This window comes from Panicum virgatum, chromosome 3N, assembly GCF_016808335.1.
Source record: "Panicum virgatum strain AP13 chromosome 3N, P.virgatum_v5, whole genome shotgun sequence".
Classification (NCBI taxonomy): Eukaryota; Viridiplantae; Streptophyta; class Magnoliopsida; order Poales; family Poaceae; genus Panicum; species Panicum virgatum.
In genome coordinates, this window is record NC_053147.1 from 18490778 (window position 1) to 18515572 (window position 24795).

Genomic DNA, 24795 nt, shown 5'->3' on the forward strand with positions numbered 1-24795 from the left:
TACTAAATCATGCTTCAAAAGTCGGTTGAGTTGCTTCATGCCAACATGACCAAGCCTTCTATGCCATAACCAACCCAAAGATGATTGAGTGAATAAGCAAGTGGACAAGTTTGCCTCTTTAGTAGCAAAATCCACGAGATATACATCCTCATGTCTAAATCCCGTAAAGATGTGATCTTTTCCATCCAAGCTAATCACTACAACATCATCTTTAGTGAAACTACACTTATATCCAAAATCACAAAGTTGAGTAACCGCTAAGAGATTAAACTTGAGAGAATCAACCAACAATACATTTGAAAGAGAATGATTGCTTGAGATAGGAATTGTACCAACTCCTTTGACTTTGCCCCGGCTATTGTCACCTAAGATGATGTCACTATAGCCACCCACATTCTCATCTAGAGAGGAAAACATCATTTGATCTCCGGTCATATGTTGAGTGCATCCACTATCAAGCACCCAATGTCTTCCTCCGGACTTGTAATTCACCTACAAAGAGGAAGTAACTCTTTTAGGTACCCAAACTTTCTTGGGTCCTTGAACGTTAGTGACCACATTAGCGACCAAGACTTTTGGCACCCAAATGGCATTCTTTTTAGCACCATTTATAGGTATCCCAACAAATTTTGCACTAACATTGTCATTTGAATTTTTCATAAGCATGTAACTTGAATCAAAGGATATGACTTTCTTGTTGGTGCAATTCTTCTCAACATGGCCAACCTTCTTACATTTTTCTCAATATGGCTTGCCACTACTCTTCACAAAGGTAGTTTTGGTTTGCACAAAAGCTTTCTTCCCTTTCTTAGGAATATATCCAAACACTTGCTTGTTCAAGGTGAACTTTTGGCTTGCCCAACAATGATTAAATTTTGCTCTACTATCATAGCATTTTCTCAAATCATTAGTCAAGCAAGTAACCTCTTTCTTTAACAAATCATATTTCATAATGAGAGATTTATTGCAAGATGAGTTATCTATTTTGGTGCACAAAGAACTAGTAGAGCTAGAGCCACAAGATTTATCATCAATTAAATCACAACTAACACCAATGCTCAAAATTGCTTTTCTTTCATGACTAAGTAAGGTGTTGTGAGCTTCCTCAAGCTTCTCATGAGTTTCTTTGAGATTCTCATGAGAAGTCTTTAGCTCCTCATAGGAATCTTGAAGAGAAGTAAATTTCAACTTCAAGTCCCTCAACTTAGCCTTTTCTTTTGTCATGAATTCATCGGCATCATTAAGCATTTCAATAAGATCATCATATGAAAGTTCATCAAGTTCACCATCTTGTTGTACCTTTGCACCACCCTTTGCCATAAGACAATGTGGTGTAGAGAAGAGTGATGGAGCCTCCTTGATGGCGATCCCGGCAACTCCCTTGGATGGCTTGTCATCATCATCATCATCATCATCATCATCATCATCGGAGCTTGCATCGGAATCCCATTCAACAAAATATGCTTGGCCATTCTTTTTCTTCTTGATGAACTTCTTCTACTTCTTTTCATCATTTTTCTTGTCCTTTTTCTTGTTTGGACAATTTACAATGATATGACCTACTTCACCACAATTAAAGGAAGTCTTGTCCACAAAAGGATTTTTTCTTGATGATTGACCTCTCTTGCCAAAGTTCTTCTTGCTCATCATTCTATTGAATCTCTTGACAAAGAGAGCCATCTCCTCATCCGATTCTTCTTCTTGGCACCCACTTTCTTCTTCATTTTTGCTATCTTGAGCTTTGAATGCCACACTTTTCTTTTTCATATCAATTTCTCCACCATGAGCTTCATCTTGAGATTTCTTGAACATGTCATGGGTGAGAATTTCTCCCAATATTTGTGTGGGAGTTGCGGTCTTCACATTTGACCTTACAAGTAAGGTCACAATTGTGTCATATCTTTCCGGAAGACATCTAAGAAACTTGTGGTTGAAATCCCCATCCGGTACCTCAAATCCAAGTCCCTTGAGGTCATTCACAATGTCATTTAGCCGGTTGAACATCTCGGCTATACTCTCATCCTTCTTCATGGTGAATTCACTAAAATTCCCTTTGAGCAAATACAACTTGGCCTCCTTCACAGTTGATGTGCCCTTATGAATTTCCATGAGCTTCTTCCATATGTCATTTGCATTTGTGAGGCTCTTGACTCTATTAAATTCATTCACATCAAGAGCACTAAAGAGCACATTAACCCCTTGATCATTTAGTGTCTCATTTTCCTCATCTAGGGGTGTCAAACTCTTTGGGTCCAAAATGACATATCCATCACTTACTACTCTCCATAGCTTTCTACTCATGGCTTTGAGATGAGCCGACATCCTAGTCTTCCAATAATCATAATTATTCCCATCAAAGAACGGTGGCTTCCCAACATGAATTCCATGATCACTAGTCATTGTTCTACTCCAAGATGGTTAAATCCGCAATTAATGGAGTAATTAGCTCTGGTACCACTTGTAGGATCAAGAACACCGACTAGAGGGGTGGTGAATAGGCGGTTTAAAATCTAAAACCAATAACACTAGAGAAATATAATTAGTAATAAAGGAAAGCCCTATGTTATGCTATTACTATCTCTAGATGGGTTTGCAACCTAAGGTGACAAGACACAAATCAAGCTCTAGTAAAGTAAAATGCTCAAAGTAAAGACAAGAATCAAAGTGAGCAAGAGAAGTAACCAAGCTTGACACAAAAATATATCCCGTGGTGTCGATGACTTGCCGGTCACCCCTAATCCACGTTGAGGTGGATTCCAAGAATCAACCGCTCCTCTATCAAGAACCTCTTGATCTTGAGCCGGCTTGAAACAAGGAACCGCTCCACACCTCGATTCCACTAGAGTTACTCTTCACCACTCCGGTGAGGTGAGCACAAAACCTCTCACAACCGAAATCGGGGCTCCTCAACAATCTCCTTGGAGGAGCTCCACGAAATCCACTTCTCCAAGCCGTCTAGGGAGCGGCAACTCCCAAGAGTAACAAGTTGATGACGCTTGCTTGAAGTATCCCTAATGCCACAAAGCTCAAAACCTTGATGCAATGCACTAGGAAGCTCTCACACTCTCAAAAATACAATCTCTAAGCAAGTGTGTGTGAGAGAGGGATGCCTTAGCTCTAATGTGTCAAGAATGCTATCCAAATGGCCAAGAGGACCTCCCAATGGCCGGGCATTGGGTATATATAGACACCCCTCAAAAAACTAGCCGTTACACTCTTTTCTGCGAAGTCGCGGACCGTCCGCGTTTCAAAAACCGGACTGTCCGCCATTATAAACCAGTGAGTCAGAGTGCAATAAATGCATGTCAGAACTAGCCGTTAAGCCCTGGCGGACCGTCCGCGCCTCATGAGCGGACCGTCCGCAGTTTAACTTTTGAGCCCAGACCAGAGAAACATCCTCTCTGGTACAAATTTGAAAAACAGTGGCGGACCGTCCGCCCACCTGGGCCGGACCGTCCGCAAACCCACCAGAGACTCTGCAAGCTCTCTGGAATGGTCGCGGACTGTCCGCCCCTCTGGGCCGGACTGTCCGCCCCTCTGGGCCGGACTGTCCGCTAGCCCACCAGAGCCTTTGCAAGCTCTCTGGAACGGGAGCGGACTGTCCGCCCCTCATGCGCGGACTGTCCGCCGTTACTCAGTAAGCTCTCGAACTTAGTCTATTTCGAATCTTTTCAAAACGCCGTTAACCCTCATGCATGCAACTAGACATTTTGAGCAAAATGACACTAAAGACCCGTCAAGCATGAGTACACAACCCCTCTTGATAGTACGGCTAACTATCCAACAAATCCGGTCACTTTTCATCCACTAAACGCCCTGTGACCGGTAAAATGCAAAAGCCCTATTTTATACCTTTGCCTTGTGCCCGAGCTTTGCTCATCATCTCCAAAACTCCATACGTTCACAACCAAATATCTTTCATCCGTGAATCAACCTATACTCATCATCTCAAATGAAATCGTTAATCCACAAACCGTTGTCATTAATTACCAAAACTCGAATTAGGGGCCTAGATGCTTTCACTCCGCCTGTTCTCACCGCCGCCGCTGTGCAAGAAGCAGCGGCCACCGCCGCCGTCCCGAAGCATCCCTAAGCCGCCGCCGTCATTCATGGCAGCGCACACCGCGGCGAGCTCGGCCGCAGCCTCCAGCACCTCGGCCTCCCGCGGCGGCGATCTCCTAACCCGCCCGGGCGCTCGGCCGGCGGCGGCGCGGCTCGCTCGATGCGAGGAAGCAGCGGCCGCCGCGCGAGAATCCACGGAGAGGCAGCACGGGGGAGGGGGCTGCGAAGGGCGCCGTCGCGCGGGGCTGCGGTTGGCGCGGGTGGAGCCACTGGAGGTGGAGTGGGCGTGTACTCTCCATCCTCCATCGACGGTGGCGCTCGACCGGCGGCGGTGTGGCTCGCTCCACACGGACGCCCGCGCCGCACGCTCTGCCGGCGGCGGCGTGGCTCGCTCCACGCAGATGCCGACCCGCGCGCTCGGCCGGCGATGAGCAGGGGGCCCGCCCGCAGGTGAGCAGGATTGCAGACCGGCGTGCGAGTAGAGGAGTCCGGGGGGCAAAAGGGATACGGAAATACGGTAGGGGAGGAGACGCGTTCGTACGTCTGCAATTGGGCTCCACACGACGTCAGACGTACATAATGGTGTATTCCAAACATCAGATGAATTGTAATGGCAGTGGCAAAGTTTTGCGAATAGTAATGGTGCCGTTCAAAACCAGCAAAGTTACAATGTCACGGATCCAATTAACCTTAAAAAAATCTGACACATGGGACCTGCTGGTGGTAGTTGATATAGAGGATGAATGTGTATAGAGAAACTTAGTATAAAATAGAGAATTTTTGTGACCAGACAAAAATACAAAAATATTGATTTTAAAGGATGCATTTAGATTATGATGAGCGGACAGTAAGCCTCCGCAGAAACCAATGAGGGCCCCTCCTGCAGTGTCCGGTAAGGACAACATCTTCAATTTGAGGAGGATTTGGACAGTCTAATGGTTTTAAACCCTTTTTAATCTCATCTAGGGTGTGTTTAATTCGTGAAAAGTTCGCAAAAAAATTGTTGTAGCACGTTTCGGTTTTATTTGGCAACTATTGTTCAATCATGGAGTAATTAGTCTCAAAAGATTCATCTCGTCATTTACAACCAAAATTATATTTTTTAATTATATTTAATACTCCATATATATATCATAAGATTCGATGTTATCTGCTTTAATTAAAAATTTAGTAATTTTTCGCGGAACTAAACAACACAGCCCAACCTCTTCTCCTTTTTTTTTTTTTTGATCAAACCTCTTCTCCCTTGGATAGCAAACCACCCGCACGAAGCAGAACAACCCGGGGAAGCCTCTCGAACCTTCCGAATTCCGTCGAATCCTTTCCGGAGCCCTAATTCCCTCGCCAAAATCGCGTGATCCACCTTGCGATCTCTTGATTCCCAACAATGGCCGACAGGGAGAAGGCGGAGGCGGAGGCTGGGGAGGAGGAGTACGAGAGCGACCTCGACGATGCGCCCCTGCCCGCTCTGCGGCGGCGCGACGCGGCGAGCGACGACGATGGGGAGGAGGACGATGAGGACGGGGGAACGCCCTTGAGGCGAAGGAAGGCCGGATCCGACGCGGATTCCGACGGGCAGGGCGCCCCCGAGGTGTACGATGAGGGCGCCTACGATGATGGCGAGGAGGAGTACGAGGAATACGAGGAGGAGATGTACGAGGAGTTCGAGGAAGGGGGTGGCGGGGGGCGGAGGGTGGCTTCCGAGGCGGTGGCCGCAGCGGGGCAGGAGGAGGGCGAGGCGGGGGACGGGAAAGTTGAAAAGGTGGATGAGGCAGCGCCAGGGGAGGAGGAGGAGAAGATGGGGAACGAGCCCTACGCCGTGCCGACGAGCGGCGCCTTCTACATGCACGATGACCGCTTCCAGGAGGGACGTGGCCGTGGCCGTGGCCGTCAAAGGTTCTGGCCTTTCCTCCAATTTTGTTGCTTATCCTGCTAGTATTATTTCCACAGTTGATATGAGAATTGGACCATGATATGCACTTGTTAGTTTACTTAGTTGCATTGTTACTTTGTTAGCCTACTTCATCTGCAGCTAACTACAACCCTTTTCAGTTTGTTCCATCTGAGGTTATCCAAAGACTGCATTATGTTGACCAATGACTCAATGAGTAATATTGTGAAAATGCAAAAGGATTACGAGAAATGTTATTTCAGTTTGTTAAAAAAAACATGTGATAAAGCTGACTTATTTAATTTCCATGCATTTACCTAGGACATGAAAATAGCAAGAGTATGCACTGTGCCATGCATGTTGAGCATGATCCGGAGGACCGGTGGCCATAACTTGTGCATGCACAACCGTTACTTATGGCATTTCGTTATCTTATATAAACACAGAGAAAAAAATTCCCATATAAAGAGCATGGGGCAAAAAAAAGTTGAGTCATGATGCGGCATTAAAGAACTTTCTTTTGTTTTATATAGTGATCTAGAGTTAGCGTGAAAAGATACAAGAGTAACTATGAAACAAGGTAAATGTGATGTGAAGCTTGGAGTTGAAACCATGTGTCTTGCGTTTAACCAATGGAAATATTGAATCATTCTAGCTCTTAGCATAGTAGTTAATAATTTTAATGTGCGTGGTAAGGATGATATTAATGGAGTGAAGTTATGGATGGGAACTTTGGAAAAAAAATTCTAGAAGTGGGCACATGAGGCATCTACATGATTTCTCTTGTGGAATGTTTATATCATATTATTGTAGCATCTAAAAATTGATACTTTATATATTGTAACTTTCTTTTTTGATGACAAAAGGTGGCCTAACCGGTGGACGAACTGTGCGCTGGGCTTACTCGGACTAGAGAACTTCAGTTTTGTTTGCATGAATGTTTTACCTTGACATATGGAATGTTGATGTGATGCACGATCATATAAGCTTGATATGTATGATTGAGATTATGATCGATGTTTAATAGTTCCATCTTGCCCATGTAGGAGGATAGTGAACAGTAGAAAGTTGTGGAGTCCTAAAGAGGATCAAGCCTGGGTCCATGACAGATTTGATGAGATGGATGCACATGATTTTCATGGTGAAAATGTAAGTGTTACGGCTTCTTTTGTATTTATGCATGCATCTTTTCTTAACAAGTTGCTGTTTCTTCAACTGTATTTTCAGCCAAAAAGAAATCAGGGAGGTCGCTTTAGAGGATGTGGTGGTGGACCTGGTGGTAGAACTCGTGGTATGAGCCATGGTAACTTCAGAGGCAACAGATCTCGAGCATACTATCATGATAGTAGCAAGAATTACAGCTATGTTCCAAAGGATTCTTATTCTTACCATGAGAACACCAAGAACGCTCGACATGCTTTGTACGATAATGGGAAGAACAGAGTTCCAAAACCATCTCGTGCTCCCTATGATAATGTCAGAAATAATGACACTGTTCCCAAAGAATCTCACACTTACTATGGTGATGCTAAAAGTCAAAAGAATACACCAAGAGTAGCTCGAGGAAGAGGCTCCAAGCGTTATCAACCACGTTTGAGAAGTACAACTGATACAACTTCAATGCAAAATAATAAGTGAGTCTTCTTTTTTGAGCAGCCCTGTATCTTATCACCTTTTCATATTATATATATATATGACTAATGGTGGCATTGTTTATGTTATACTTATATCACATTTCAGATCTCAGAGTCTGGAAGACACTTCATCAAATACCTTGGGACAAAACCAAGCCCAAACATCAAATTCTCGACCAGAACAAGTTCATCCAATTAGGCAAACCATTGCCTCAAACTTGAATTCGGCTTCACCACCATTTTACCCTTCGCGGTCATCCAATCAAGAATTCCCAGTTAGTCAAGGAGGCAATGCACAACTTAGTAGTACCTTATTGAGAGGGAAGGCCTTTGTTCCATCAGTTGGGCATGTTGAAGCTGCTATGAAGGGAATGAATAGACCTGCACTGCATCCGGTTGCATTGTCATCAAATGGTCCATTTCCTATAGCCGCTAATCAAGCCAACAGAGATTATGTTCAGACTGAACGCCCAGTTGTTCAACAAAATCCAGTTCAATCACCTACACAATCAGTGCCCAGGATGCCTGCCCAGATGTTTGGTGCAAGATTCAGCAATAGCAATAAAATGTCATCTGTACAACCTACATCAGCAGTTTTGAGTGATGATTCAGACATTTCTTCACCCAGCGGATCAAACAAATTTGATTCTCGATTAACAGTTAAGGGGCAGCCTGATGACCAAGGAGAAGAGCATACTTCTTTTCTCTATGGAGGAGCTCATGTTCTTGGCGCTACAGGGGCAATGGGCCTTACACTTGGTGATCAAAATTTCCATGGTACCCCAGCACTGCTGCCAGGTTTGTATTGCCATTCAGTATAATATAAGTTTAATGACAGAGTGATAAACTCTAACATAGATTAGGACAAATGAATAGAATATAAATATATGAAAGACTTTAGTTCTTAACCGATACTAGGCACAGTCTACTGTGCATTATAGGGAGAAATAGAATAGCATGAAGTTCATTTGACGTGTACCAGTTTTGTGTCTCTGCGAAGCATATCAAAGAAATGAACTACTTGAGCCATAAAAGAAAGCATTTTTTATGTACATAATGATGGTAGAAGTGGAGTCAAATGATTTTTCAATCTTGTGACAAGCTGCAAAGTTCAAAAAAAAATGTTTATGCCAGATCTTAGGTCAATTCCATGGTGTTGGAGCATCTCCAAGAGTTTGGCAAATTGAGTTGCCATCTTTGATTTTTGGCAAAAACGTTAAAAATACCCCTCCAACAGTTTGGCAAAAGACTTGGCAATTTTTGGCAACTTGGGAAAAACCAGCCTTCAGCGCGTGGCATCGTGGTTTCTAGTCAGGTGGGAGGGTGAAAAAAGAAATAAATAACAGAGAAGGGTTCATGATTTAAGTTTTCAAGAGGTGGAAGGGCATAAATATAATTTTGTTTCTCTCTCAGGGTTCCTGATGTAAGTTAGATCTGGATTTGGCAAGTGAATTATGCCAAACTGTTGGAGATAAGCTCTTTTTTTACTTGACATATCTTTTTAGAAGTTGGCAAAACACAAGATATGCCAAGTAAAATATGGCAAACTCTTGGAGATGCTCTTATGGGATCGGGTTACCATTTCCTGGTAAATGGGTGCTAATACACGGAGTGTGAACACATCATTCAGTTGCTTGCCATCTCCTCTCCATACTTAATTTATGCATATGCTTCATCAATCCAACTATGAACTCGTTTCTTTCATACAGTTATGCAGTTTGGAGGTCAGCGTCCAGTTGGGCCTGGTGTTCCTTCAATTGGTATGGCTCTGCCAGGATTTGTGTCTCAACAACAACTTGGTCTCAGAAATTCTGAAATGACTTGGTAAGGACTTTATTGTATTAAGTTGGCATTCTTTATATGTTGAAAGAGGGGGGTGGGGGTGGGGAGTATGTACTGATATTAACCACGTGAAGTATCATCATTGTACATTCATATCAGGGTGGTAAAGAAATCTTAATTTTTACTGCACATTTACATACTACTTGCTCAAACTGAGTGATGTCATTGTATTTATCAGCTGAATGTTCTGATATTGTACTCTTATTTAGCATGCACAGATACTAACTCTTTGTTATATATATTCTAATGACATAAGGCTGCCAATATTGACCGGTGCCTCTGGAGCTCTAGGAGCACCTTACGGTTCACCATATATAGCTGTTGATGGAGGCTATTACCCCCGAACATCTGAACAAGCATCTTCATCAGTTTCTATTAGGTATTTTGGTCTGATGCTCCAATGTAATATGCAATTTTTGGATTTCAATTTCATGTTATTAAACGAGGATGGCTACTCTTCTTTCTGCCTCATCATGCATCTCCTGTATGCAGAGATCCTAGTGCAAGTAATGCCTCTTCTCTGTTGAAGTCTCAAGATATAACAGGTAATCGATCTAGATTCCATTTTGCTCTACTTGACTATTCTGTACCAGTATTTGTTTTAAGTTATATTTGTAGCTTGGCCTCACCTGTGCTGTGTCCTAGAAATGTTTTGACACCTTCCCCCTTTTGCAGAGGTTGCAGGTGATGAACCCAGTCAACGCCAAAATAAACCTCGTCGGTACGTTAAGTCGTAATAAATAACAAACTATATGTGATGTGCTAATTGTATGCTCTCTGCTTTAATACTATGTGTTGACAACATTCCACTTTTTGCTGAAGATACTCGGAGATGAACTTTGGCCAATGAACATAGTGATGGTGGTAATTAATGAGGGGACTCGTCTGCTTTGGGTCTAAGACCTGTGCAAGATCCAGGCCTTCCCGAGTCCTTGCAATATTTCACTGTCTGATGTCTAGCACTTTGGGCTATCTTGTATCCCAAAAATGCCAGGTAAATCTGCTTCTATTGCACAGCCGCAGATCCTGTAATGGTTCGACTTCTGAAAAATTCTGTTGTATAACTTTCTGTTCACAGTTAAGTCTCAGTGAAGTAGTGAAGGACCTGGTCTGAGATAATATTTTTTTTAGTGTAGATATTATATTCGAGGAGCTTATGATCTGGTTTCAGTGTTTATCCACGCTGTTGGTTGTTACTGATTCTGACAAAGTCGACACTGCATATGTGCAGGTTTGACAGCTGAAGGTCTCCAAACTTTCACTATGGTCATTTGCTGTGACTATTCTTATGGACTGGGGTTGTTACATTATTAGGTGAGTTCGTCACATTGTTGGCATTTCAAGTGATTGAGTCCTTGGTCCTTATGCAAACTAACATTATCTGACCTTGGTGACTTACATTGTTAGGTGAGATCGTACATGGTACTCTATGTACCACATTATCAAGTGTTTGCCACATTGCTATAAGCGTGATGGTCATGCCGGAAATCACGAGGTCTCTGTTGTCTGTTCTGTAAAGCTCGTGTTTCATGTTACTTGGGTTTGTGCTTGCTCGTCCCTGCATTCTTGGCTCATAGGACTCGACCGCGACCGACTTTGCACCCATGGTGTCTATGTACCTGTAAACTTGTTATCCGATCCACTGCATTCAATATTTTCCACGACAGTTTTATGTTTTAATAGCTTATACATAGTTGCATGATTTCTGGTGGCTGATCTTTCTTGGATGCCTGTAACTTTAGGCACCTGGCATCCGAGGGGAAAGGGTATGTTGAGATGCTAGGCCATGAGAAAGGCTACTATAGTTACGCTCATCTGGAGAGTTGTCGCTCGTGTTTTTTTTTTTTGATACTGACACTTTTGGAACATGCTCACCTTGTCCTGGTGCTTAGAGACGAGCTGTCCTGCCCATGGCTTTGCGAGTTCATGGAGGCACGTTCTCTTTGAATAAGGTCTGTCAGGGTCACGGAAGCATGGTGCCACAAATGCATGTTTTTTTTTCTTAAGAACTAATGCAATTTTTTTCTTAAGAACTAATCAGGCTTTGATTGAGTTCACTGCGTGTACGGCCTTTGCATTACTCCAACGAGTGCAGAACGAACAGAGCCATCCCGTATCCCTGGCAAATCCAACAGGATTGTGTGTGTGATGGTCCAGTGCCCAGACCAGTGCGCGTCCCCCGTCCTCCGATCCCACAGCATCAAGCTTTGTCTATGCGACTATGCCGTTGCTTTGAAGCAGGACCAGCACCTGCACTGGATCTTAGACGAGGATGCAAACCCAGCCCGTGGGGTAGAAACTCGATTAGCCTAGCCATTTCGGGGTCCCTCCCTTTCGCTTCTGGTTCTCGGATCTTAACAAACAATCCGGCCAGCCAATGGGCGACGTGGCCTTTCACTTGCATCACTGCATGATCGCTCTTCAGAACCAATGATTGAGCTTTCCCAAGACATTGTCATCTAGTGGTCGAACAACTATGCAGGCATATTGTCACATGGAGAGCTCGGCAGCTTGTCTCCCTTGGGGGGGTTTTCCCAGCTGCAAAATTAGCTGTCGCCCTTAATCCCTTTGCTCGTAAGCTGATCGGACACACATAACATGACTACGGTCTGGTTTGCTTTTTTTTTTAAAGTTTAAGTCATATGTTTCGTCACATTGCATGTTTAAACACCAATTAGAAGTACTCGTTTGCCTACACGATCGTTTACACCGTTTACACGGCGTGTAAACGTTACTCGATGGGTAGCCGTGTAGACCAATTAGCTGTGTAAAGTTGTTTAGATCGTTTAAAAAGACCATTTAAACGGCCATGCATTCCGACTATTTGCTAAACGGTGGGTGACCGACCGTTCACTGTTTAACGTTTAGGCTAATATTAGAAGTACTAAATATAGACTTATCACAAAACTAATTTCATAAGTCGTGACTTAATCAGAAGACGAATATATTAAGCCTAATTATTCCATAATTTAATCACTAATTGCTACAGTAACTATTTGTTGATCGTGTATTAATTATACTTAATATATTCGTCTTGTGATTAAGTCACGACTTATGAAATTAGTTTTATATTAAGTTGGTATCTGAATAATTGAATTGACATCCGAACATTGGTTGTGTGACAGCTACTTAAAAAAAAACAAACGAGACCAAGGCCTCGTTTAGTTGCGGGTGTAAAGTTTTTGAAATAGAATCTTTACACATTTGAAGTATTAAACATAGACTAATCACAAAAATAATTACAGAACTCGTCTGTAAACTATGAGACAAATTTATTAAGACTAAATAATCCGTTATCAGCACATGCATACTGTAGCAGTTATTGTAGCAATTTAGTGTCTAATCATAGTCTAATTAGATTCATTAGATTCGTCTCGCAATTTACAAACAAACTATGCAGTTTGTTATTTATGTAAGATTATCTTTCGATGTGATAGTTTTGTAATTTTGAATTTTGCAACCAATGATGGAGCAGGCATTGCCCCGTTTGGTTCCATTCTAGATTTTCTAGAACGGATATTCTAGCCTCCGCATGAAGGACCAAATGAAGTTTATTTGCAAAACCTCTTCAGTGATGGGTATAACTTTTCGCGACGAATCTAATGACGGTAATTAATCGATGATTAGCTACAGTGATGCTACAGTAACCATCCTCAAATCACATGAGCAAAGACTTCATTAGAATCTTTAGGGTTCTTAGCGCAGGGTTCTAAAGTTAGTTTTGTAAGCTGACTTTATTTGACACTATAATTATCGGTCAAAATATTACTATTTTCATTAAAAAATCAAACAGGGCCACTGTTGGTACCTGATAGGGGTAGGTCTAGCCACTGACCTACTCCTCGCGTACGTACGGCCTACCAGCCTCTCGCTGATCCCTTGCCGCAGCGGAGCCAGAGCCCAGAGGTGGCGCCCAGGGCCGCTGCACCCAGCAGCCTTCATTTACCTTGCGCATAAGGCTATCTCCGATCATTCCCCCATCCAACTCCCTCAAATATACTATTTATTATATTTTACTACCTCTCTTCAAAAGATTCCTCCCCCTATAACTCCTTCTCTCCAACCATTCCCCCATATCTATTCCCTCTATATACTATCACTCATTAACTAACTATTTATTTATTATTTTTTAATTTTAAAAAAACATACAATATTTGTACTATCATAATACGCATTATCATCATGTTACGAGGCTCAAACGAGATTAATATCATGAAAAAACGGTGTGATTAGAAATATAGGGAGAGTTGAAACTCACTCTATATATGGAGGGAGTTTCAACTCTCCCATATACAGAGGGAGCTGTGGGGGGAGCCGTTGGACCGCTCGCTCCCCCCAAAGCCCCCCTACGTAAGGTGGGGGGCGCTTTACAGGGCCCCGTTGGAGGAAGCCTAAGTGGCTAGCTAGATCTGCTTCTCCCATCCACGTTAAGAGATCGTCGACGCCTTTGCCTGCCTTGCTCGTATATAGATAGTAGAGTGTGGGAGTGAAAGGGGTTAGGAGGTAAAGGGCACGGCGGCGATGAGGCGGCGGCTGCGCATCGGCAGGGTCCTGGACTGCTTCACCTCCTCCGTGCAGTGCGCGGGCGGCTGCCTGTGCGTCCGCGCGCTGGAGGACGAGGAGGACGCGGCCGTCGAGAGGGAGGCGCTGGTGGCGAGCGGTCGCCGCCGGCAGCAGCAGGTGCTGCGGCTCAGGGACCTCGTCGACGGGACCAGGACGCTCGGCTTCCACCTGCAGCCCAAGGTACTGCTTCTCCACCGCCATGAGTTTGCAGTGTGGCAATGTCACAACTCACAACCGAGTGCTTGTCTGCTGGGGTGTGTGTGTTTTTTTTCTGGGTGGTCTTGCTATACACGGTTGATGTGTGATGCAGACGGTGGAGCTGAGGGTGGCCATGCACTGCAACGGCTGCGCCAAGAAGGTTCACAAGCACATCTCCAAGATGGAAGGTACAGTACCAATCCCCATCTCCTTATTGTTAACTGCAATGCAGCAAGGGCGTCTTAACTACTACCACCAAAGTCGCGCTCCTTTATTTGCCAGTCAAACTGAACTGAGCTCCAGATTCATGCTATTCTCGTCACTTGTCAGGTAGCAAAACCAGAGCCCCTTTTCGGTGTACAGCCAAATTTCTCCACCCATTTCGAACCAATGCAAGAAGCCCCACCTAGCCAACCTGATCATAAAATCCAGGTGTTATAGTGGGAGGGGTGGGGGCTTTTATCCTCAGTCCAACATTCCCCCTACTGCGTGCGAGCCGGGCGAGCCGCGGGGCTGTGCCACCTGTCCGGTCTCAGCACTTCGATCTCAACGAACGCAACCAGGGAAATCGCACAGTGGAAATGCGTGGTCGGGAGGGATCGAACCCAGGACCTCGGCTCTGGTACCAAGTTAGAACGCCCCACCTAGTCAACCCGACCATAAAATCTAGGTGTTATAATGAAAAGGGTGGGGGCTTTTATTCTCATTCCCACACAAACCATACCTTTCGTCCCTGCAGACCTCATCAGATGTCCTCTATTCGTCTCCAAGTGCTGCATAAACGTGTAGGCTGCAGAGTCTTTCTTCTTCCGCGATGTCCACCGGAAAAAAGCCGTACCACTCGAGGCTGCTGACGCATGGTACGCTGCACTGCGTTGCCTGCGCTTCCTGCACACTGCGCTCCACTGCATTGGCTGCGACCCCTCGCTGTGTTTAGATCCGTAAAATAGTGGTAAAAAAAGTCGCATCGGACACTGTAGCACATTGTAGTATTTTTCGTTTATTTATGGTAATTATTGTCCTATCCTGACCTAACTAGGCTCAAAAGATTCGTCTCGTCGTGTACATCAAAACTATACCATTAGTTTTTTTTATTTATCTATATTTAATGCTGCATGCATGAGGTAAAAGATTTGATGTGATAGATGAATAGTGAAATTTGGAGAAAGAAATTTTGGAACTAAACACAGCGTGAATCCTGTATCTCTAACCCTGATCCCGGCTGTCAATCTATCACGCGTCCATGCATATCTTCAGCGGCGCAATCTGTTCATCTCGATCAAATCGATGGCGCTGCTGGGAGGAGATCGGCATTTATTGGTCTGGAGAAGTTGCATTGAATGCTGCCGGCTGCCGCCGTATGATACCAGTGTATACGCATACAGCAGTGGCGCTGTGGCAGCACTGTACCATGATACCATCCAGTACCAATGCTGCTGGGTGCTGGCCGCTGCTCACGCCAAGTCACAGGGTCACCAGTTCGTGGTCTCGGGAGCGATCAAATCGCGCCGCGTGCCTCGCCATTCGCGGACACATGCCTTGGCGGCTTGGCCATTGGCGGTCGATCGATTGGGCTTGGGGCCGGGGCCCCAAGCGCTCACTGCAACTGTCGTCTCGTCACCACCGCTCGCTGATCTGTCATTGGCACTGTAGCGCGCGGTAGCCCCTTACCCTGTTCCCCGGCGCCGCCGCCAGGCACATGCTCGTCCTGCGCACATGTCTGAATCTGAATTGCCTCGCATCGGCATCACACATCCACATCCATTGCCCAAATATTTGCCAGTAGATATTCTTCAGAGCGCAGGGCACCCTGTTAAACGTTTACTACTCCACTACTAGGCTTTATCCGGAAGATATCGGATCGATCTCGGAAGAAAAGGCAACAGTGTTATATCATGACCTCTTTTACGACACACAAACACAATACTACCATTTGGTAGTACGTAGTATAGAAAAGATCTAACTATTCATTAGAAGATGTGAAATTATCATTAGTAACTTAATACAAATTAAGAATATTTTTATATTTTTTACAATTTTGTCTATTGCAACTATTTTTGGCATATTGCAACACTTTTAGACCGTTGCAACAGGGGTGAAACCTTGTACTGAAATGATTTTTCCCATATTACTCTTATACTACCTATACTGCAAATATATATATTACTTTATACTACTAATCAATGTTGTTGTGCTATAGAAAAATCTCGACCGTCCGATATTTTTATACGAGTCATTTTCAGACAGTAGTATATGGTCGTATTGTACGGCATAAAAGTCCGTATCATGTTGGTCTATTGGTGCCTGCAGGCGTGACATGGTTCGAGGTGAACCTGGAGAGCAAGAAGGTGGTTGTGAAGGGGGACGTGACGCCCTTCGAGGTGCTGCAGAGCGTCTCCAAGGTCAAGTTCGCGCAGCTCTGGATGGCCGGGCCCCAGCGCACCTGACCTGACCGATCCATTCTTCTGAAGATGATGGCAATGGCAGCTCTCACACGCATGGCCTGAACCCACAGCAGATACGGCGAGTTCTCGTCGAGCTCGCGCCTCGCGCTAAGACTCTCGCTTTTATCGCGGCTGCAGTAGGCCGCAGCGTTTCCTCAAAGCTGAGTGGGACGGTTGTAGGGCGAGCTTTGTACTGGTGTTGCTGGTATACTTGTGTCACAAGGGGGGAGTTTGATATCTGATATCTCACGGGCTGTACAGATTGCGGTGCACTGTCAAAGCAGTGAATGGCCTGTACTCTCTCTCTCTCTCTCTCTGCAAATAAAATAAAATGAAGTGAAAAAGAATGATGTTTTTACCGAGAAGTTCATGTGTGTTTGGATACTGGCCCATGGACAGAATCCGGGGCCATGTCAAGCCCATAGGCCATATGATCGTTTGACGCAGATGCAGGAAAATCGATGCCCGTGGTGTTTGCCTCTATGGCCCAAATCAGCCAGCCAACCAATACATTCACTCTGTTCGCTTGGCTTGTCAGCCAATCAGCCAACAGTATTTTTCTTTCACACCAAATCAGTATCAACCACCAGCTAGCCAACAATATTTTTCTTTGATAACAAATCAACACCAGCTACTAAACACAGCCAGCTGAACATAGCTCGTCACCAGCCACCAATCATGCTGCTTTTTACAACTACAGGCAGCAGCATGGACAAAAACACTTCAGCAGCTGACCTGCTAAATTAAGTCCATCAGCAATATATAGCTACAATTCCAACTGCTCACAACTTATTATTTCCTTACAATTACAACTAGTCAACTACACACAAGATGTTTAGACGAAAGTATGTCAGCAGTGAGCGAACCTGAGTTTTTTCATCATGTCTCGTTAGGCTGCCGCGTATGCAACAAACCTCATGCACTCCATTGCAGCTGAAGTTAGGCGTAACGGGGCGATGGAACTATGCTTGCTTATACGCTTCTCTACCTGAATATTTCTGTCAGTCTTTGGCTTCCGATCGCGTTATGAAGCTGGGAAATGCCGTGGTGATGTCCCTGAACAATCAGGAGCAATTCAGAAAGTAATCAGTTTCTTTTTCCTTTTGAAGAAAAGGTCACTTGAATCGGAAAGGAAAGGGACAACTACTTGAGAAATACGATTCCTAGGGGAGATGCGCTACTCACTGCAAATAGGGGAGTGACATGTTTCTCAATGCTGCCGGGTTCTTCTTCACAAATTCCTTCCACTCCTCAGGATCTATCTTGCCATCTCCATTCGAGTCCGCTTGACTGAATGTCTGCAATCCAAGGTCCAAACAGAGCGCCACAAAATACATGTTAGAGTAAAAATGAGATCTTGCAAAATAAGCCATTGATGGAAGAGTAGTACAGTATCATCAATTACATTATCGACAATCTCCTCGACTGTGCTATCTGAAAGGCACAGATGAGACTCATCTAGAAGCGCCAAGACCAACTCCCTTAGCTGTTTGAAAGAACAGAGTGATTATTTTAATTAGGATGAACCTAATGCAGCGTCCAGAGGGGCGGGCCCAGGATTGATTTTTTTCTATTTTAACCTATTTTTAAGTTTTATTTTAAAAATAACCCACCCAAACAAATATTTGCAGATCTAACCCATTTGGTCGCGCCAATCCGCGTGGCGTGACAAAAATATGCTGTTGCGCCACATGCATTGGCGTGAAAAGGTGTGCCACGTTGGCACAGAGCGCTCGGAAGGGGTCTGTCAGCGCATATTCGACGTGTAAAGCTTGTCACGCCACTCCCACCGGCGTGACAGTATAGTCTTGTCACGCCACCCTCGCCGGCGCGACAAGGTCTGACCTTAGAAAAATCATATTTTTTTCATACGAACTCGGATGAAGATGATTTTTATATGAAAATTATAGCTCTCAACGAGATCTACAACTTTGTAGTTTTGAGTTTTCATTTAAAGTCATTAAGATTCTTAAATAATTTATTTAAACTTTTAACAGCATATTAAGCACTTGTACCTCTATCGGATCGTCTCCAACTTGGCATGTTTATCATGATTCTACCAATTAAATTCTATATAACATTTAATATATGAAATAATATGAATTAAATTATAATAATTTAATAATAAATACAATGAGAAATCAAGCTATATAATTGTTGAATATAGAATATAATGTAACACTCTAGATATTAATGATGATAGCTAATATCTAGAGTGGTGGGTTAGATGGAAGGCACCTAGAGCGATGGTCTTGGCTGGACAAGCAAGTGGTGTGATTGACGAGCGTCCCGCTGACCAGAGGATGGAGATGTTTTTTTTTTTGACCATTTCAAATTGGAAACTCTATAAACTGACTAATAGGCCACATTGCTCTTCTTCAAATACTTGTTCAAATTCAAATATCTTTTGAATGATATTTAAACTTATTTCATTCATTTGGTCTAGTCTTAATCTTTGTCCACCTATTTATACTATTTTTTCTACCATCTCATATTTTAAATACTCAACTTCCTCAGTTTGGCCAAATTCCTTAGATTTTGTCCTTATTATCACATGTGACTCTTTTCTCTAATACAACTCAGTCCATTTAAATAATCATTTAGAGCTTAATCCTTTCTTCAAATCTTGACGAGTGTCCATTAATCTTCTTTTGCTTCACCTTTTAAAGGTTTTTAATTGAGCCCCTCAACGTAGCTACTTAATACCATATTTATTGTTTAGAAAATTGAGCTTACTATGATTATATATTTTGATTATTTTAATCTAGTTGTCAATCTTGGATTAATTCCATCATAAATTCGTGTGGATGTGACACTTAGGTCAATCAACCCAAAAAGTTCATAAACTTTTTTAGTTGTTCACCTTAAGTCCATACCTATCCATATATGCACGTAATGCCGATATGGCTTTCTAACTGTACACTCCCATTCTCTTTAACTATCAACTTAGTTTATAATGAAAGTAATGTACCTTTACTTATTCTTGAAACTGATAGCCAGGAGTTTGTGAAGCTTTGGAAGGAGGGAGCCAATCAGTGCTCAAAAATTGCATCCATCATCAGAGAAACACGGGAACTTAGCTCTAGTCTTGTTGATTTTTTTGTAACTTTCACAAGTCGTGCTTGTAACCGAGTAGCTCATGTTCTAGCTAAGCAAGTTTCAGGTGATGATAGGCTGGGTGAATAGTAGTTAGCCCCAACCTGTGTAGTTCACATGTTAGCTTTAGATTGTAATCCCGATTGATCAATGAATGAAGTCGCCAAGTCACAAAAAAAAAAACATCTCCATCCTCTGGTCGGCGGGACGCTCGTCGATCACACCACTTGCTTGTCCAGCCAAGACCATCGCTCTAGGTGCCTTCCATCTAACCCACCACTCTAGATATTAGCTATCATCATTAATATCTAGAGTGTTACATTATATTCTATATTCAACAATTATATAACTTGATTTCTCATTGTATTTATTATTAAATTATTATAATTTAATTCATACTATTTCATATATTAAATGTTATATAGAATTTAATTGGTGGAATCATGATAAACATGCCAAGTTGGAGACGATCCGATAGAGGTACAAGTGCTTAATATGCTGTTAAAAGTTTAAATAAATTATTTAAGCATTTTAATGACTTCAAATGAAAAACTCAAAACTACAAAGTTGTAGATCTCGTTGAGAGCTATAATTTTCATATAAAAATCATCTTCATCCGAGTTCGTATGAAAAAGATATGATTTTTCTAAGGTCAGACCTTGTCGCGCCGGCGGGGGTGGCGTGACAAGACTATACTGTCACGCCGGTGGGAATGGCGTGACAAGCTTGACACGTCGAATATACACTAGCAGACCCCTTCCGAACGCTCCAGAGCGTGCCAACGTGGCACACCTTGTCATGCCAATGCATGTGGCGCGACAGCATGTTTTTGTCACGCCACGCGGATTGGCGCGACCAAATGGGTTAGATCTGCAAATATTTGTTTGGGTGGGTTATTTTTAAAATAAAACTTAAAAATAGGTTAAAAATAAAAAAATTCCCCCAGGATTCGGGGTATTGGTAGGGATGAAAGCAGGAACGGGAAGATCCCGTACCGACCGACACCGTATCCCGTATATACCGATCATATATCGTATTTTCGGGGAAAAACGGAAACAGGAAAAAGTTACAGGAAAACGGACAGGAGCGGGATCGAATTTAGGTGAGGCACTTTCCCTGACCGATTCCACGGATCCCGTATTAATACGGGAAATTCCCGTCAAGAATCCCGTTTATGTTTTCTTCTCAGACCCAACAAGCAAAGCTCCTAAATATTTTAGTCCGGCCCATCAACTGAGGAGCATGGAACACATTCGCTGCTTGTCCCCTGCCTTTAGGTCCCATTTTATAGCGCACCAGCAGACACCTTTCTATGTCAGTTTTGCGAGGTGGTACTAAAGCTCTTGCGTTGCTGGCTTGCTGCCCCTGTCTTGCTGGATTGCTGCCGCCCTCCATGCAAGGGGCTAACTAAGGACGCGGCCCACGATGGCCCAAGCATTCACGAAGTGACGAAGGAGCACAGAGGACAGAGCAGCAGGTTTCATCAATTTTATTTCTTTTCTTTTCCTTTTTTATCTTATACAATTCATTCCTTTTATTTTTTCCATGTATAAGTTATACACGGTTGTAACTACTTTGTTGAGCTAAATGTTTGAAATGGTAACATGTGGTGGTGTTTCCGTTTTGAGTTTTCGATTCCCGATCGTAACCGGCTTATTCTCGATCGAATTATTCCGTTCCTGATATCCCGTAATATCGGTTTCGTATTCCCGTCCGGCGTTCCCGTTCCCATTTCCGTTCCCGACAAAAAAAATATGGTTGCGGGAATGGTTAAAGGGTTTTCCCGACCGTTCCCGACCGTTTTCATCCCTAGGTATTGGTATTCAAAATAAATTATTTTTTTGTTAAAGAAGAGATTGAGATTTTAGAAAAGTCCGTTTTGTTGCGTTATTTTTATTTTTCCAATCATAATATATACTGCTATATATAATTATCGGTACACTCAGACAGGGGTACTCTCTCCCACAGCAACAAGCCCAAAGAGGCGCGAGGTTATCCGTAACCTCGCACTAAGCCTCTGGGCAGCTGGGTACAAAAGCCCGGACCTGACAGTTGGGGACAACGACCTCCGGGTCCGCTCCTCACGAGGTGGCAGGTCCGGCGCTGCCACGTGTCCACCTGGACGAAGTGCTCAGGGCCGGCTTCCACGGGTCCGGACTCCCGCAGACAGGTCCCGAACCCCCGTGGGCTGGTCCTGGAACCCCACATGTGGAAGCAGACCTCCAGGAGGCCTGAGCCTTCGAGCTAGTCAGGGCGCCCGGACCCCGCTCCCCGCTCGGGAAGGGGTTCGGAGCCGCCACGTGCCCCTGTAGGCGCGACCGCCAGACCCCCGGGTTCGGCGCCGCCACATGTCCCTATGGGCTCGACCGCTGACCTCCGGGTCCGATGCCGACACGTGTCCCACAGGCGCAAGCCTTCCGCCGGAAGCCAACCCGCCTGCCGCATTAAATGCGGGCGGAAGGAGGCGTGCTCTGTCAGAGCAGGGCATGGGCCACCCTCTGACGGGTTTGACAGGCACGAATGACAACACGGTAAGCCCGCCAGTTACCGAGGCGGCTCGTCAGTTACCAAGGCAAGCATTAAAGACAGCGCCGCGCGCATGGGCGACGAGTCATGATGATCAGCTACTGACTGGAGCAACAGTGCACGCTGCTACAGTGACTGAGTCAGTAGTTCGGCGCTTCATCATGACCTCGACGCGCTGTTGCAGAGGCTAGACTCTACTCCGACAGGACAGCTCAAGACCATGCCTGGTCAGAAGATTCGTACATTGTAAGATAATATATCGCCGGGTCCACATGTCGGGGCCCCGCTCAGTGTATGTGCTCCCCTTGGTCATATAAAAGAGAGAGCACGCACGGTAGGATGACAAGTTCACACAGACACAAGGGGACTCAGACTCTCTCCCTCACATGCTCAGCTCACCAGCTAGAACCACTCTCGAGCAATCTCTTGTGAGCACAGGTAATACAACACACAGTGGATGTAGGGTATTACGCTCCGGCGGCCCGAACCACTCTAAACCTTCTGTGTTCATCGTGTTCTTGATCTAGATCGGACTAATCCTAGCTACCCCTCGAGTTCATTCACCCTCAGGGCTTAGGCGGGTGCATTCTGCCACCCGTCTGAGTTTAATTACCACCCGGCAATAATGTTTTTCTTGTAAAAGTAACGGGTATTCTTTGAATACCCTTACTTTACTGGGCCCGCCCTGCGTCCAGATGCACTGTGGAAATTGTACTACATTGGAAAACCTAGAAGAGAAATGCTCACCTCTTCTTTCTCGATGTAACCTGTCCCCCTCAGATCATACAGCTTGAACGCGACTGCAAAAGAGGATGAGAAATCCAAATCGAACATGTTGAATCCCCCAAACGAGAAAGAATTCATGAATACGCACGGGGTAGAAACTAGAAAGTTCATTCATACACGCCGTCTTTTCCGATGTGGGCGCTTTGGGGTGGAATACGCTGAGCGACCGCACGAATTCCTCGAAATCGATCACCCCAGTCCGCTTGAGATCGAACAAGTCGAAGACCTGCCGCAGATGGCATGAAAAATCGAGCTGTTCAGTGATGCACGATCGCTTGCTTGCTTGATTTGCTGCCGATGGACACAGAAGAGAGAGAGAGAGAGAGAGAGAGAGAGAGAGAGAGAGAGAGAGAGAGAGAGAGAGAGAGAGAGAGAGAGATCACTCACCCTGTCGGCGAAGAGGTTGGCTTTCTCGCTGTTCCTGAACAAGGCGAGCTGGAACTCTTCCTGGCCAAAGACAAAAGCACACCCGTGAATGAGCGGCCGATTTTCAGACGGATCGGAGCTGAATCTATCCATGCGACCCATGCATGGCGCGCAGCACCTTGTGGATGAGGCCGTCCTTGATGATGGAGAAGCTCATCCTCTTGTACAGCTCGTACAGCGCCTCCACCTCGTTCACCGTGACTGCCGATCGACAACGCACCATGCACTACTCGTCAGCACGAAATCGATCGACATCCAAACGCTGCTGCGCAGCTTGAGCGAGCGCAGGGGTAGTGGTAGTACTCACATGAGGTCTCGGACGCGAGCACTTCGGGATCCATCACGTCGCGCGCCCCGGACTGCCTCGACGACGCGCAGCCCATGGCGCAGGTGCCGAGTCCGCCGCCGACGCCCCGCCAGTCCCGAGCCGGCGAATCTATCCAACGTCGTGTGGTGCGGAGGGGGACGGCCGGACGGGAAAGAAGAAGGGACCGGATCACACGGGGGCCCGGCGCTCCGCTCCGCCTCTGCTTTGCTGATTTGCCCCCGCCCGTCACGCGCGGAAGATCTTGCGCCACAACGCGCGTAGCTGGCGGGCCCCGGTCGGCGCTCGCCGTGTGCCCGTGTCTGTCTGTCTCCTGGCTGGAGTCACGGGCCAATTTTTATAGCGCCGCGCCGGAGCGGCCGCCGGAGGAAAAACTCTCTGCGACGGTGCCGCGCGGCGTCACGATGCGACACCGCCCAGTACGCTAACACCGGGAGCGCCGCGTGTCATTCCGAGCCGTCTCCACCTTGCCCGCACCGGAGAGCCGAGCGCTCGAGCGGCCTGCTCCTGCTGTCTGCGATCGAGCCGATTCAAATCCAAAACACGACCCATATCCGTCCGTTCGTTAAAAAAAAAACCATCACCCTTATCCGTGCGTTCCCGTCCAAAAAAGAAAAGGAAAGGAAAAGAAAGGCATGGCACTCGACCGCAACCAACACAGACAGGCACACAACACCAAACGAGCGGCAGCACACTCCAACCACTTCACCAACCGCTAGACCTAGACTCGAAGCAACGCCGCAACCGCAGGATGACAGGATCAACACCTCTCGGTCCGCTGCAGGCTGCACCGCCAACAAACAAGGTTTCAAGTGGATACACGTTCTTTCTTTTTTTTTTGGATCAAATGAACAACGAGACTGAAGTAGCTAGGCACAGATCAATGGATCTCTGTCCGTGGTCTTCTGCAGCTCAAGCCTCTTCGACCGAGGCCTCGGTGACCGCACTGCCAAACACCCGCAGCTGCAGATACGCGGCTCGGTTGGCCTTCTTCGCCCTCTC

The 24795-nt window shown here is 45.2% G+C and overlaps 3 protein-coding genes across 7 annotated transcripts; 2 read left to right on the plus strand and 1 right to left on the minus strand.

The window, feature by feature from the left end:
• The first annotated feature begins 5278 nt into the window (after nt 1-5278).
• Nucleotides 5279-11249, plus strand: LOC120664817 (protein MLN51 homolog). The gene is made up of 11 exons (XM_039944168.1): nt 5279-5958; nt 7000-7102; nt 7181-7587; nt 7694-8385; nt 9297-9411; nt 9686-9808; nt 9922-9974; nt 10105-10150; nt 10252-10423; nt 10661-10743; nt 10837-11249. The coding sequence occupies exons 1-9, from the start codon at nt 5450-5452 to the stop codon at nt 10277-10279; spliced, it is 2076 nt and encodes a 691-aa protein (XP_039800102.1). The 5' UTR covers nt 5279-5449; the 3' UTR covers nt 10280-10423; nt 10661-10743; nt 10837-11249.
• Nucleotides 11250-13750: 2501 nt separating this feature from the next.
• LOC120664819 lies at nt 13751-16999 on the plus strand. 2 transcript variants are annotated; one of them, XM_039944172.1, is made up of 3 exons: nt 13751-14172; nt 14303-14378; nt 14521-15193. In XM_039944172.1, the coding sequence occupies exons 1-3, from the start codon at nt 13951-13953 to the stop codon at nt 14598-14600; spliced, it is 378 nt and encodes a 125-aa protein (XP_039800106.1). In that variant the 5' UTR covers nt 13751-13950; the 3' UTR covers nt 14601-15193. The 2 variants fall into 2 exon arrangements, with proteins under 2 accessions (XP_039800106.1, XP_039800105.1); XM_039944171.1 differs by lacking the exon at nt 14521-15193 and adding an exon at nt 16501-16999 and having other exon boundaries at nt 13805-14172.
• A 116-nt stretch (nt 17000-17115) lies between these two features.
• LOC120664818 (calcineurin B-like protein 4) lies at nt 17116-24110 on the minus strand. 4 transcript variants are annotated; one of them, XR_005671025.1, is made up of 9 exons: nt 23776-24108; nt 23587-23669; nt 23430-23489; nt 23160-23268; nt 23004-23056; nt 18040-18120; nt 17820-17932; nt 17501-17690; nt 17116-17369 (listed from the first exon to the last, which is right to left on the minus strand). XR_005671025.1 is itself a non-coding variant. In XM_039944169.1 (8 exons), the coding sequence occupies exons 1-8, from the start codon at nt 23849-23851 to the stop codon at nt 17636-17638; spliced, it is 630 nt and encodes a 209-aa protein (XP_039800103.1). In that variant the 5' UTR covers nt 23852-24109; the 3' UTR covers nt 17127-17635. The 4 variants fall into 4 exon arrangements, 2 of the variants coding, with proteins under 2 accessions (XP_039800103.1, XP_039800104.1); XR_005671026.1 differs by lacking the exon at nt 18040-18120 and having other exon boundaries at nt 23776-24110; XM_039944169.1 differs by having other exon boundaries at nt 17127-17690; nt 23776-24109.
• Nucleotides 24111-24795: the final 685 nt, after the last annotated feature.